Raw genomic sequence first — 11,517 nt, forward strand, 5'->3', positions numbered from 1 at the left:
GCCTGTCAATGTCCTGCTGCTGTGGGATTGAGGAGGAACCATCTGGCTGACATGCACGTCTGAGACTAATGTGTAAGTACTGTCGACAGGTGCCAGAGGGAGTCCTGTTTTCCTTTTTTTTTCTTCATGCCAAAATGAAGTTAAACTGTTCAGATTTGTTCTAGCTCCTCTTTCACATTACATCTACGCCTGTTGGGGCAAGAAAATGAGCTAATGAAGCTAAAAGAAATATCTGCCATCTCTGCTTGACCCCGACCAACTGATTCAACACAGCGAGTTAAAAAATCCTAATGAAACCAATCACTGATGTAAAAACCCTTAATAATGAATAATCTTACTGTTATATTTGAGAATTAACATGAAATAAGTAGAAGTTAGATCGCAGGGCTCAAGCAATACCCCAGAAACAGGCGTTCCCAGGACACATTCATCAATTAAGCATGTGTATGTACAGCACCCGTAGCAGAGGCTGGCCTCCCATTTGAATACATTAGGGAGGAATATGTTACCTCATGGACCAAGGCTGACCGACCACATTAGATTTGGCTATTAAGTGTGATAGATTTCCTCTTGGAACACAAAGGATGCTCAGTGGTTAACAAAGCTAAACTACTCCCTGGACTTTTCAGATGCGTTATCTCGGTGGCATTGATTCGCAGCATCTCGGAACAAGTGGGCGAACATTTCCTCCACAATGAGGAGAAGCACACTCTGAGAAGGCACAGGGAAGAAATGAAAAAAAGAAAAAGAAAATCAAACCTCCATATTTATGCACAGCTCGCTGCACAGGCGGACATGTCATTATCCAACTGAAGCACATGAAATCAATGATAGTGCTTCAATGCACATAATATCTACCAAGTGACGGCAGTCCTAACTAAATATACCTTGTTCATACAACTATCTTTATCGGTGTCTGCATTTGAAAGCTGTTATTACTGTTGTATAAAGTGACCCCGTGTGCCTGGCTCATCAATGCGGATTCAATCACGAGTTCTAGACAGTATACGAAGATGGCGGCAGAGGGGCGAGGTCATCCCTCTGCAACCCTAGAAAAAGCAAAGTCTACTTTTACACCAAAGAAACTCATAAGACTCTGAAAACACAGCTTTCATTCAATAAACTCAATATTCTACAATGATTTCATTGCACACTATATCTCACAATGTAGGCTTTTAGAGCAACGTGTACCACAACCAATAAGTTCACTACTTTTGTAAAACACGATATTTCAGCAGAACAAAACAATATTGTTCAGACACATAAGCAGAGCTCCATCGATCTGAACATCCTCAGCAAAGATTGCTGCTTTCTCTATTATATTGAGCCTATGGTTTTACATCATATATTTCAGGATGTATATAGACTGTGTATAAAGGTGGATGACTCGTCTCCACTTTCTCCCACTGTCCATGAATGAAAGAAAAATTATCTCTATATCTCGAGTTTGTACAGCAGCGATCAGGGGATGGGGCCACAGTATAAAGATACACGCACTTGACCAACTGTGAGTCACTTTCAGCTGTCAATCATTTTACCCGGTTTTTATAGCATTAAATAACTGATTAAAATCAAACTGATCTGTAAAAAAGAACACTTGAACAAACATCCGTTTGATAAGACATACTTAAAATGACAAGAAAATCACTTAGACTTTTTAGTTTGGTCCATGTCCCATCCATTAATATGGAGGAGACGAGATTTATGACCTTTACTTCAACCAGCCGCCGGGTGAGACCAATACGCTCCTGCTTCACTTATGGGGAGCTGCCACGTCGACCATATTTATATACAGTCTATGCTCAAGTACGACAGATGTGACGGAATATGAGAGTCCCCGAATTACTAACACTTCCCCATGATTAAAGATGAGATGTAGTAGCCAAGTTGTGAATATCCCTTAATATGCCATGATATGGTGTGTATAAATAATATATATTATATTAGATATATGAAGTATTTTCCACAGCCAAGCCGAGTGTACCGGGATAAAGAATTCTATTAAAGGATTCAATATTTTAGACTTTTGATCTAAGACCCTGTGTAAAGCCTGTAGTATTTTAAGGATTATAATTCTACTGACAACAATGTTTTTTAAAGACAAACCCAAATAGCAAACTCAGCAGCACACACAAGACAAACTTCATTATATACAAAACAAAAACAAGCAGAAGGCAAAGCAACAGAAAACACAAGCACAGCAGTGAAAACATTAACACATGAACCGGTACATGTCACCACACTCTCTCATTGTCCTCACGAGCTTTACTCATTTCATAACATGAGATCAGAAAAAAATGTTAAAGGGCATTAGGGTTCGCAACCACGAAACACAGGCATTAGGGCAATCGCACCAACCGACAGCAGCAATTAATCATTCATCGCTCTGCTGAGAGAACACAGCCTCCACACTGGCTGCTCCAAATCCACATGCGATAGATGTCGAACGAGACCACATTTGAAAACAACAGTCAACAACAGGCGGCGTCCTGTAGTGCTGTTTTATCTTTGGTTCATATCCAACAGTGTGTCCTTGAGATGAGTCTAAGACGCCCCAGGACTCCATGCAGGTCACAGGGCAGGTCTGATCTCAGTGGGACGGTTGCCTCAGGCCGAGAAAGAGGATGAGATGTTTTTCTGTCTACAGCAGGTGGACACCAGCGGGGGAAAAACAGGTGATATCTTTCTTCAGCCTTCACCAGCACTCTCCCGACACAACACACTGAATCCCTCCTGCCTTTATCTCCTTCTCTTTTCTGGCCACAAACAGTCCAACTCCTTTACTTTCTCCACCTGACCCATATACAAAACTGCTTTCTGGTGGGTGCTGCTCCAGAAACATGGTCCAAGCCTTTGATGCGGCTCCAGATCACAGGCTGAAAGGCTGTCACTTCAGCTTTCGGCCGCTCAGCATCCCACGGTTGGGCTTCATCTCCAAGCCTTGGTGACACACTTTTTATTTTATCACACATCCTTTGTCAAGCGAGCGGCCATCTCTGCCCTCTCACCAGCTATCATATCAAAGAGCTGACTCTTATGATGCAAAACCAGATACTGAAACACAAAATCTACCACAGGATTGATTGTGTTTGAACCACATAAATTGTAATATGTACTTTTCAGCCCATTTGAACCATAACATGACAGTCACATACACTTACATGAATTCCATTAAAGCTTGCATCAACCGTCAGTGCTGGGTGAGAGAACGATTTACAATGAAAGACGAAATAAACATGCAGAACCATTTACACTAAGGAAAAAGAGTACAGATTTAATTAAAAAATTGGCACACATTGCTCATTTCTACAGATGAAAGCTCGTAAATGAAAAAGCCTGGAATCATGCCTGGTATGGAAATCCAAAGTTATGAATAATGCCTCTGTCTCAATCATCAAGTCTATTTTAATAAGGCGGATTAGCCTAGCACCTGAAGGCTGAAAGGCACACGCCGCTGCACCCCTAACCAACCAAGAGCAGGACAAGCATCTCGGGGGGGCCCTGCACTCAGCATCCTCCCCGTAGGACCCTCACCATGTCTACTGGGAGCAAGCAGAGGCAAACAGCTCAGGCTTGTCACTTAAGCCCATGAATCCACCTCCATTGGACCGGCACTGCAGCGAGCGCAGCTGATTTACACACAGTGGCTAATCAGTTGAATTGCTCTCTTGCTAATGAAAACTCATAGATCTATACAATAACACTACTGATTTCATTTTAGCTTCCATTACTCATTCCTAAATATGCAATAGGCAATGAGAGTTAAATGCTACTGGGACAAGTCAGGTGGAGAAGTTGGGGTCAGGAAGGGTTGAGTCCGTCCAGAGTGGCCTTGATCATTGCTATCTCTGTCCTGACCTGAGAAGAAGGGCCTCCTGTTTGCACATGCAATATTTCACTGTAGACATAAATATCAAAAGGTATAAATGGATTATTTCCTCCTGGCTGGCCCCAGTGACGCTCCAGCATTTAGCTGATTGCAGGGTGGATACATTTAACTCCATCCGCCCATCCTGCTCTGGAAGCTGAGGTGAACCCAGTCAACATAAAGGCCACCGCCACGGTTTGTTTGAGCTTGGCAGTGATTCATCCTTCCACTGAACAAGTCTCCGGCACCAGTCTAATCATGATTAAGACCATAACAGAGAACCGTGTAGACACAGGGGGAAGCAACCATCCATCCATCTGTTACATTCATCAAGCAAATCATTTCCACTTCCAGCAAATGAGAATGAATTCATTGTGACTTACCTGTTCCGTTGGCTATGTTTGCTAAGAAGAGAGGATACAAAGCTGAGCAGCTTTGAGGTACATGTACATTGAGGCAAAACAGATTCACAGCAAAGTCTTATGGACTACCTGGCTGTGAACACCGTTAGACATAGCATAAATCTAAATGCATTGTAGGTTTAGAAACAAAGTGCACTCACCACTGGAGCAGTCCAGCCCGCCCCATCCGGGCTCACACTGGCATGTATCCGGAGACACGCAGCGCCCGTGGACACACTCCTCTGTGCACAGTGCTGAGACAAACAGAGACATTCCCTCATCAGAGCAGTGCATAACAAGTGTAAAACATCATTACACCACCGATAAACAGCATAATAAAAACCACTAAGATAACAGCTCAAAGATAATGGCCCTTGAGGTTCAACACTCAGGTTCTCTCCAATGCCTTCAAGTTACTAAATCTTAGTTGTGGCTCTCATATTCAAGATCCAGTTTCTCTACTTGACACTGGACTCAGTTATTTCTGAGGAGATTGAGTCTTTGGTCAACATCTTGGTTTATCACAGAGCTTTACTTTGCACAATGAGCTGTTATCAGCAGGCTGAGCTGTGAGGGAACAAGCTGTAAATCCCCTCTAATTTGATCAGCCAGTACTTTGTCATACGGTGATGCTTTAATGTAGCTGGTCCGGGCACTGCAGTGTTTACTAAGTGTGCAGTTTTCTTGATCATTCATATCGAGCAACACGGCACCCGATTGATTGGGTCGACATTAGTATTCATGGGAGCGTGTTTGCATGAGCTGGAAGTTTGGTTCAGCTGGATAATAAAGTGACCTACAAGGAGTTTTTTTGTTGTTTTTTTCCTACAGAGCTAGTTTTGGGTGTGAAGGAAAAGTATCACAAAAGCACTTAGCATGAATAAATCTGTGGCAAGGGCATTTGGCCAGCAGAGTTAAGACATACAGGCTCTTATCTGAGGAAGGAGACAGTCAGGCCCATACAACAAGAGAGAGAGACCCCGCCTGATGGGAATCAGGAGTCCACTTGGCCTTAAGAGGAATGGTACACAACCCAAGGGCAGTGGGAGAGACAATCTGTCCTCTTAACTGATCAGACCTCATCCAGCACTCCATCCAAACTGTGCGTCTCTTGTTTACCCTGTTCACCTGCGTAGAGGTGCAAGCATGGATTTGTTTTTGCCCCTGTCAGTGTGTGTGTGTGTGTGTCTACAAAACAACTCAACAATACATGACTGGATTTCACCAGCATTTCACCATTTCACTTGGCAGGTGCATATGCAACACATGCAGAATATCTATCGCTCGTCTGATGCTTCTAAATGTTTTTGTTTTATGATAGAGCGTGAAAAGAGGGGAACAAGAACCCCATCTATTTAAACACCATAAGCCCCTAGGTGATGTTGCAGCTCTGTGTGCAACACTATGGAGCTCATTCTGCAGGCAGAGAGAGAGGTCAGCAGAAGCTGGCTGCAGGCCTGGACAGTGCTGCTATAGATTATCACTCAATCAGGCTTCGATTAGGATCCACCGCCAGAAGAGAGATGTAGCGGGTAAAGGAGAAAGAGGAGTGAATCCCAAACACTCACAAGCCGGGGATAATCGCAGAAATGCTCCAGAGGCAAAAATGTTAAACCAGAGATTGAAAGATAATTCAAGGCAGATTTCTAGGCATCAGTTCTCTGACAGGAAAACTGTCTAATTTCAGTAGGACAGCAGAAAGACAAGGAGGAAGAGCTTGAACATTTGTGCTGACGAAGGTGTGACATCGACTACCTGTAATCAATGAGTCCACAGTATGCAGAGTATTCAAAGGGAAGAGGAGACGAATTCAATGTCACCATGATGAGATGATTCGTTTGGTTTCAATCAGCGAATTCTGATCAGCGAGAACAGGGAAATGCAAATGTGTCACATCCTTTAGGAAAAAAAGAAATATGGAAATGAAGTTTTGAATATGGGAGAAAGGATAAAGTGCACCCTTCTCCTGAGATCTGAACCGGTGTACTAAAGGGATGGCATAATAAAGTAGGAGGTAGGTCTTTCATTTTAATTGAAATTCATGAATCACTCTGCTTAACTCACGTCTAAGGAATCTGTCGGAAAATTGAGTCTTTCATCTAGATAAAAAGCTCATCTAACTCATTATGCAGAGGTGTTATCAGAGCAGGGAACAATGGAGCTAATTGGTGATTGTCATGCAGTGTTAATACATTTCATATTCTTACACAGTCAAACTACAATCTCTTAAAATGTCAGATAAAAGAGATCTTCATGGGGAAAAGACTTACCAGTACAATGCTGTTTATTTATGGTTTATAACAGTGGTGTTTAGTGGTGCAAAATGAAGTGAAAAACCTGGAACATTACTGTGATGGCGGCTGAATCATTTCAAGAGCGATGTCTACGGAACATATCAAACAACTCCCTCCAAAGCTTCTTCCACATGTCTCCATCGTCTGGCACTGAGAAGATTTATTTTAAAACTGTGTCTTTGAAGCATTAAAAAGAAAAAGAAAAAAACGCAACAAAGCCGAAAATGAAAAAGAAATCAAAAGCTCAGACTCCCTTTCTGAAGAAAAAAAAAAATCTCATCGTCTTCGCGATCATCAAAACCCAAATGTGAGATGTGCTCACGTATCGCCGCCTGAAACTTTATCAAAACCCAACTAATTCTGCCACCGAACGTCATTTCAGAATTAAATTCCGGCGATGGACACGCGAGAGTCATGGGGGAGACATCTGGAGTAAATGCTCTGCTAGAAGGAGAGGACTCACAGCCCTGCAGAGACCGCCAGCCTCGGAAGATATTACAAGCTGTTGTCATTCGTGAGCTCCTCTCACTTCCACAAGCACAATCATAACAATCATGCTTATTGGGAGGGAAACAAGTTCTTCATATCCTCGACGTGGGCTAGTTACAGTTAAGGTAATAAGTAATGACATATCATAGGTCGTAGAATTAATAAACACCTCATGTCGCAAAACAGTTTTACGTATAGAGGATTGCTCCGGAAATTTGAGACCTCGCATATGAAGATGGTATTAAATTAAATAACAAACAAAACTAGAATGGCACATCCCCGCCAGGGCCCAGCAGTCCGCCTAGTGTGAACTATGCTTAAAGCTCTGTCTGCAACAACCAGCCTGACGAAGGGGGTGAAGGTACATGTAGTGGTAACATGCCCCATGATATGTCGTTAATCGGCTTGGTTAGTGTCTCTCGGATGGGTTTGGACAAAACAATGAGGTCTTTACAACTGTTGTCCACTGAAGTGTTTCACCTCCTCCAGCTTGATGTGTCATTCTGTAGCAGGATGACACAGAAGAGCCGGAGGATTAAACATAGTTTGGTAAAATATCTTGAAGTAAGTGACATCCCCGTCGTAAGAGAACTGGGCTTTATGAAACAACTTTTAAAATCACTATATGAAAATCTGTATTGGGATCTATACAATAAAATATCAGTCTATAAACATAGCAGATTTTTTTTTAAATCAGCCTCCAGATCCACACCAAATTTAATGGATTCTTTCTTAGCCCCTGTCCCATAACTCCATCAAGTTTCATGGAAATCTCAGTTGGTTTACTATAATCTTGCTTACAATCAAACCAACCAACGGGCAGGGGTGAAAACATAACCTCCTCGTTGGGAGTAAAAACATGCGTAAAGATTATGTCGGTGGTTTAGCGTCTCCCTCTGTGCATCTGTGTGATAATTTGGGTTCATTCAAGGTCTGCACGTCCCCAGCTTCATTAGCCACTCTAGCTCTCACTAGAGCTACAGTAAGGGTTGATGATGATAATAAATAAAAAAAACAAAACAGAAGCAGGATTAAAAGGCAAACACTCTTCAAACATTTCTGACTTTTAATGAAACAGAATTTATGGAGGAAGCTACTGTAAACTGACAATACACAAGGGGGAGGGATATTTTGCATTCAGTGCACAACAAAATGTCCGGAAATAGACGACTTGAGTAAAATTTGGGATCAATTTACTTCTCACAGAAGGGGGCGTCCTTTGGTCGCTACATGCAAAACAGCTTTGGGAGTACAAATCTCTTAATCCTGGTAGTGAGAGTGCTCGGATTAAAAAGGGTGGAACAGTTTGCAGAGACAGCAGAAAGCAAACACTGCCCTCTTGGCCCCGATCAACGCAGTCCCCCCACTTAAAGGGGGCCGGGCTGTTCTGTCACCCTCAACTCAAAATTATATCAAAATAAAACCTACTGTTCCCACAGCGAGGGAGGCCACACGTGAGAGGCACCTCCATTTTCTCATCTTCACCTGGTTAACACCCTGGAAAGACTATAAATGAACAAATACCTCTGCTGTCAGCCAAATGGTTAATGAATACATTATTGATCAATCTGCTCCTCCCTCCTCAAGACCCCTGATAATCACACCAGCTCTTATTCTTGGCAGGCTGGTTTCCCGGTGCTCTGCTGTCCGCAGGCGAGTGAAGCCATATAGACAAGGACAAACACAGCTGTGGTCCAAGAGAAAAAAAACACATGGCTGCAGTCAACGTAGCAGTCACTCCCTCGTGCTGCAAAAGGATCTCGGAAAATATTAAAATGTGAGTCTATTCTCATTTGAAAGAGAATAAAACATTAGTTAAGGCGAGAATATCAAAAACACAGCTCTCAGAAGCTATGTGTTCTGTCTTTATTCGGCCAAAATATGCAGTTTGATGTGTGCGGGTAAAAATAGAATTGATGACCGTTAACGAAGCCATATAAAATGACAGTGAGGGATTGTAATCAGCATATTGCTATGGTCCAATTTCCATGGCTTCTGCTTCTTTTATGTTATTGAATTTCCAGTGTAGTTTTTATGGCGGATGCTATTACTACTCAGTCTGTAACTAGGGCCCTCTTGGCTCGTTAATTTTTCTCATTGTTATATAACTTCAGTTAGATGACTCCTGTGGGAAGAGTAAAGCTGGGAGCAGGGTATGGTGTTAAACTCTGTTCCTTTATGTTAAATCACGCTCAATCGTCTTGAAAATGAATAAATTCTCGTGGATTCTAGAGGAGGTTGTGGTAGAATGTCATCGGACGCTTGTGATAAAGCGGCCTGGCAGGGAGTTGTAAAGCCGCTGCGCTGAAGGATCAATCCTAATATTTACTCCTTTTCTCTAAGACATAACCTGAAATGTCATCAGCGACAAAGGAGTTACTTACGAACACACAAGTCTCCGCTCTCAAAGTAACCAGGGCAACACTGTGAGCGGCGTCTATACATGGTCCTCACCCCCCGCCGGTAAGCCGTCTTATAGCTGATCCTGGAGAAACAGACAAAGAGAGGGCGACGTAATGCAAAGAGCCACCCTTTCTAAAGGGTAGGAAAATGTTACCTGTACTATAATATTTTCGTTTTCATGGGCAAGTTTATAAAATAGGACCGAGGAAGAAGAATTAACACCAGTGAAATTTTGTGTAAAATACTCACAAAATAAAAGCCAGTACTTTATCTCAATTCTCATTTGAGTAATCAGAACATTTATTGTAAAATGATTACAGTCTGATTCTGGCTCATTCTCCTTCACAAGAACATTAACAAGTATGTTTATTGTGACCTTCGTGGACCTGGATGTGGTTTTGGGGGACAGTAAAGGTCGATGGCCACTGATGTAATAAATGTGGGGACAAGACTCTTGTAAACGTACCTGTGCCTGGTGCATTTAAACCAGTTGAGGATGTCCGTGCACCGGGTGTAATAGATCTGATCAAACGGGTGAGCGTAGGATTCCTGTACAGTCACTGCGTAGCTGAAAGACAGAGGAGTACATTTACAAGTGGTCGAAGGAAGAAGGGACTTCAGTAATATACTTTTTTCCATTTTATGCTGCTTTATACTTCAGCTCTACAATTCAGAGGGAAATAGCATGCTCAAGTTTACACAATAAATCCTCTGACTTATTTCACTTCATCTATCTCTCACCCACAGCTTCTAGTAACTTTTCAGATAAAAATTTCACATATATAAAATTTAATTAAAAGCTTTGTGAAACATTAGTGCTTCCTGACCGTAATGGCATGTGAGTTCTTATCAAACTGTGGTTTTATCTGGGGACCACTTGTCATAAGTCGTGAGCTGTTGCTCACAGTTCCAAAAGTATATCGCAAAACTATTTCAATTAAATCTGGATTCGTTTATTGTGAACCCATCTACAGATTCATATTTTTCTTCTTCTATTATTAATTGATGTTGTGACTTCATGCAATTAGTCAGAAATTCCAAATTATCCCCAAAAAATGATGTCACTTGAATCTGTCGTTTTTGGGATCTAAATATACTGATGTTATAATCATAATGAAATGTTAGTGAGTAATATAGATCTTCATGGTCCTTGGAATTATTTGAAATAAAAAAACAGCACACGAGTCCCTTCATTAGATACTGTTCATATAAAGCTATAGAATAACTTTGATATGCAAAGGAAAGACTTGAAAGGGCATCAGGTGATTCATGTTATTGATATATGCAGCCAGCAGCAGTTTGAGAACCTCAAAGCCATGAACACTTAGGAAATTTATTTTGATGCCAGCAAAGTAGAACCATGATACCCAAGTACCTTCACCTTGGTCAGGCAATAATCCAGATCATTTATCTTCACAGCTTTCTTTCCACCCCTTTGCATCGAGGAGAGAAAATTATTCCTCCTTATTTCTCAAAAGTGACACTGGCCAGCACAACTAATAATTATTCAGGCTCTATGGCTGTCATGATTGATTGGAATGAGAGTACACTGATCAATTTCCCTGCGTATTTCATTTGAAGCTGCAACTCCTACAATCTCTCAGTGCTTGGCGACTTGAGCCGTGTGAGATCGATACTGCTGTTTGGACTTTGAGGATAGGTCTGGAACTTTGGTTAACACTGTGCTTGTTGCAGGTACACAGGGAAAAAAGTTTGTGGATCGACAATGTCAGTTGGGGGAGCCGGTGTTCTCAAACAACTGCAGATTCTCTTTCAAATCTAAAATTCAATGTCCTGAGGTAAACACAAGAGGATACACGCTCACCTCTCCCAGTGGCTGCAGACATTGGGGTCATCTGGGTTCAGACTCCATACACCAGGGGAGAAGCCCAGGACGAGGACCAGGGCCAGCGGGGCAACAGATGACCCCATCCTTCACAGTGAGAGGGTGACAGGAAATAAGGATAAATAGCTGAATGGATACAAGGAGCCTCTCTCATTTTGACCTTTTCAATAAGGACTTAATTGGGTGTGGAAGAAGTGCACCTATGGTAATTCAATA

General features: G+C 42.1%; 1 protein-coding gene across 1 annotated transcript in view; it reads right to left on the reverse strand.

Annotated features, from left to right (window-relative positions):
- The window catches only part of megf11 (multiple EGF-like-domains 11), a 52,450-nt gene extending 42,938 nt beyond the window's left edge, over positions 1-9,512 (reverse strand). Inside the window, exons 1-2 of the mRNA XM_062389234.1 lie at positions 9,437-9,512; positions 4,431-4,523 (exon numbers count right to left, since the gene is read on the reverse strand). Of these exons, the coding sequence (XP_062245218.1) occupies positions 4,431-4,523; positions 9,437-9,497 (154 nt within the window). The 5' untranslated portion in view covers positions 9,498-9,512. The remainder of the gene's footprint in view (positions 1-4,430; positions 4,524-9,436) is intronic.
- Between the last annotated feature and the right edge of the window lie 2,005 nt (positions 9,513-11,517).

The sequence above is a fragment of the Platichthys flesus genome, chromosome 6 (genome assembly GCF_949316205.1).
Source record: "Platichthys flesus chromosome 6, fPlaFle2.1, whole genome shotgun sequence".
Classification (NCBI taxonomy): Eukaryota; Metazoa; Chordata; class Actinopteri; order Pleuronectiformes; family Pleuronectidae; genus Platichthys; species Platichthys flesus.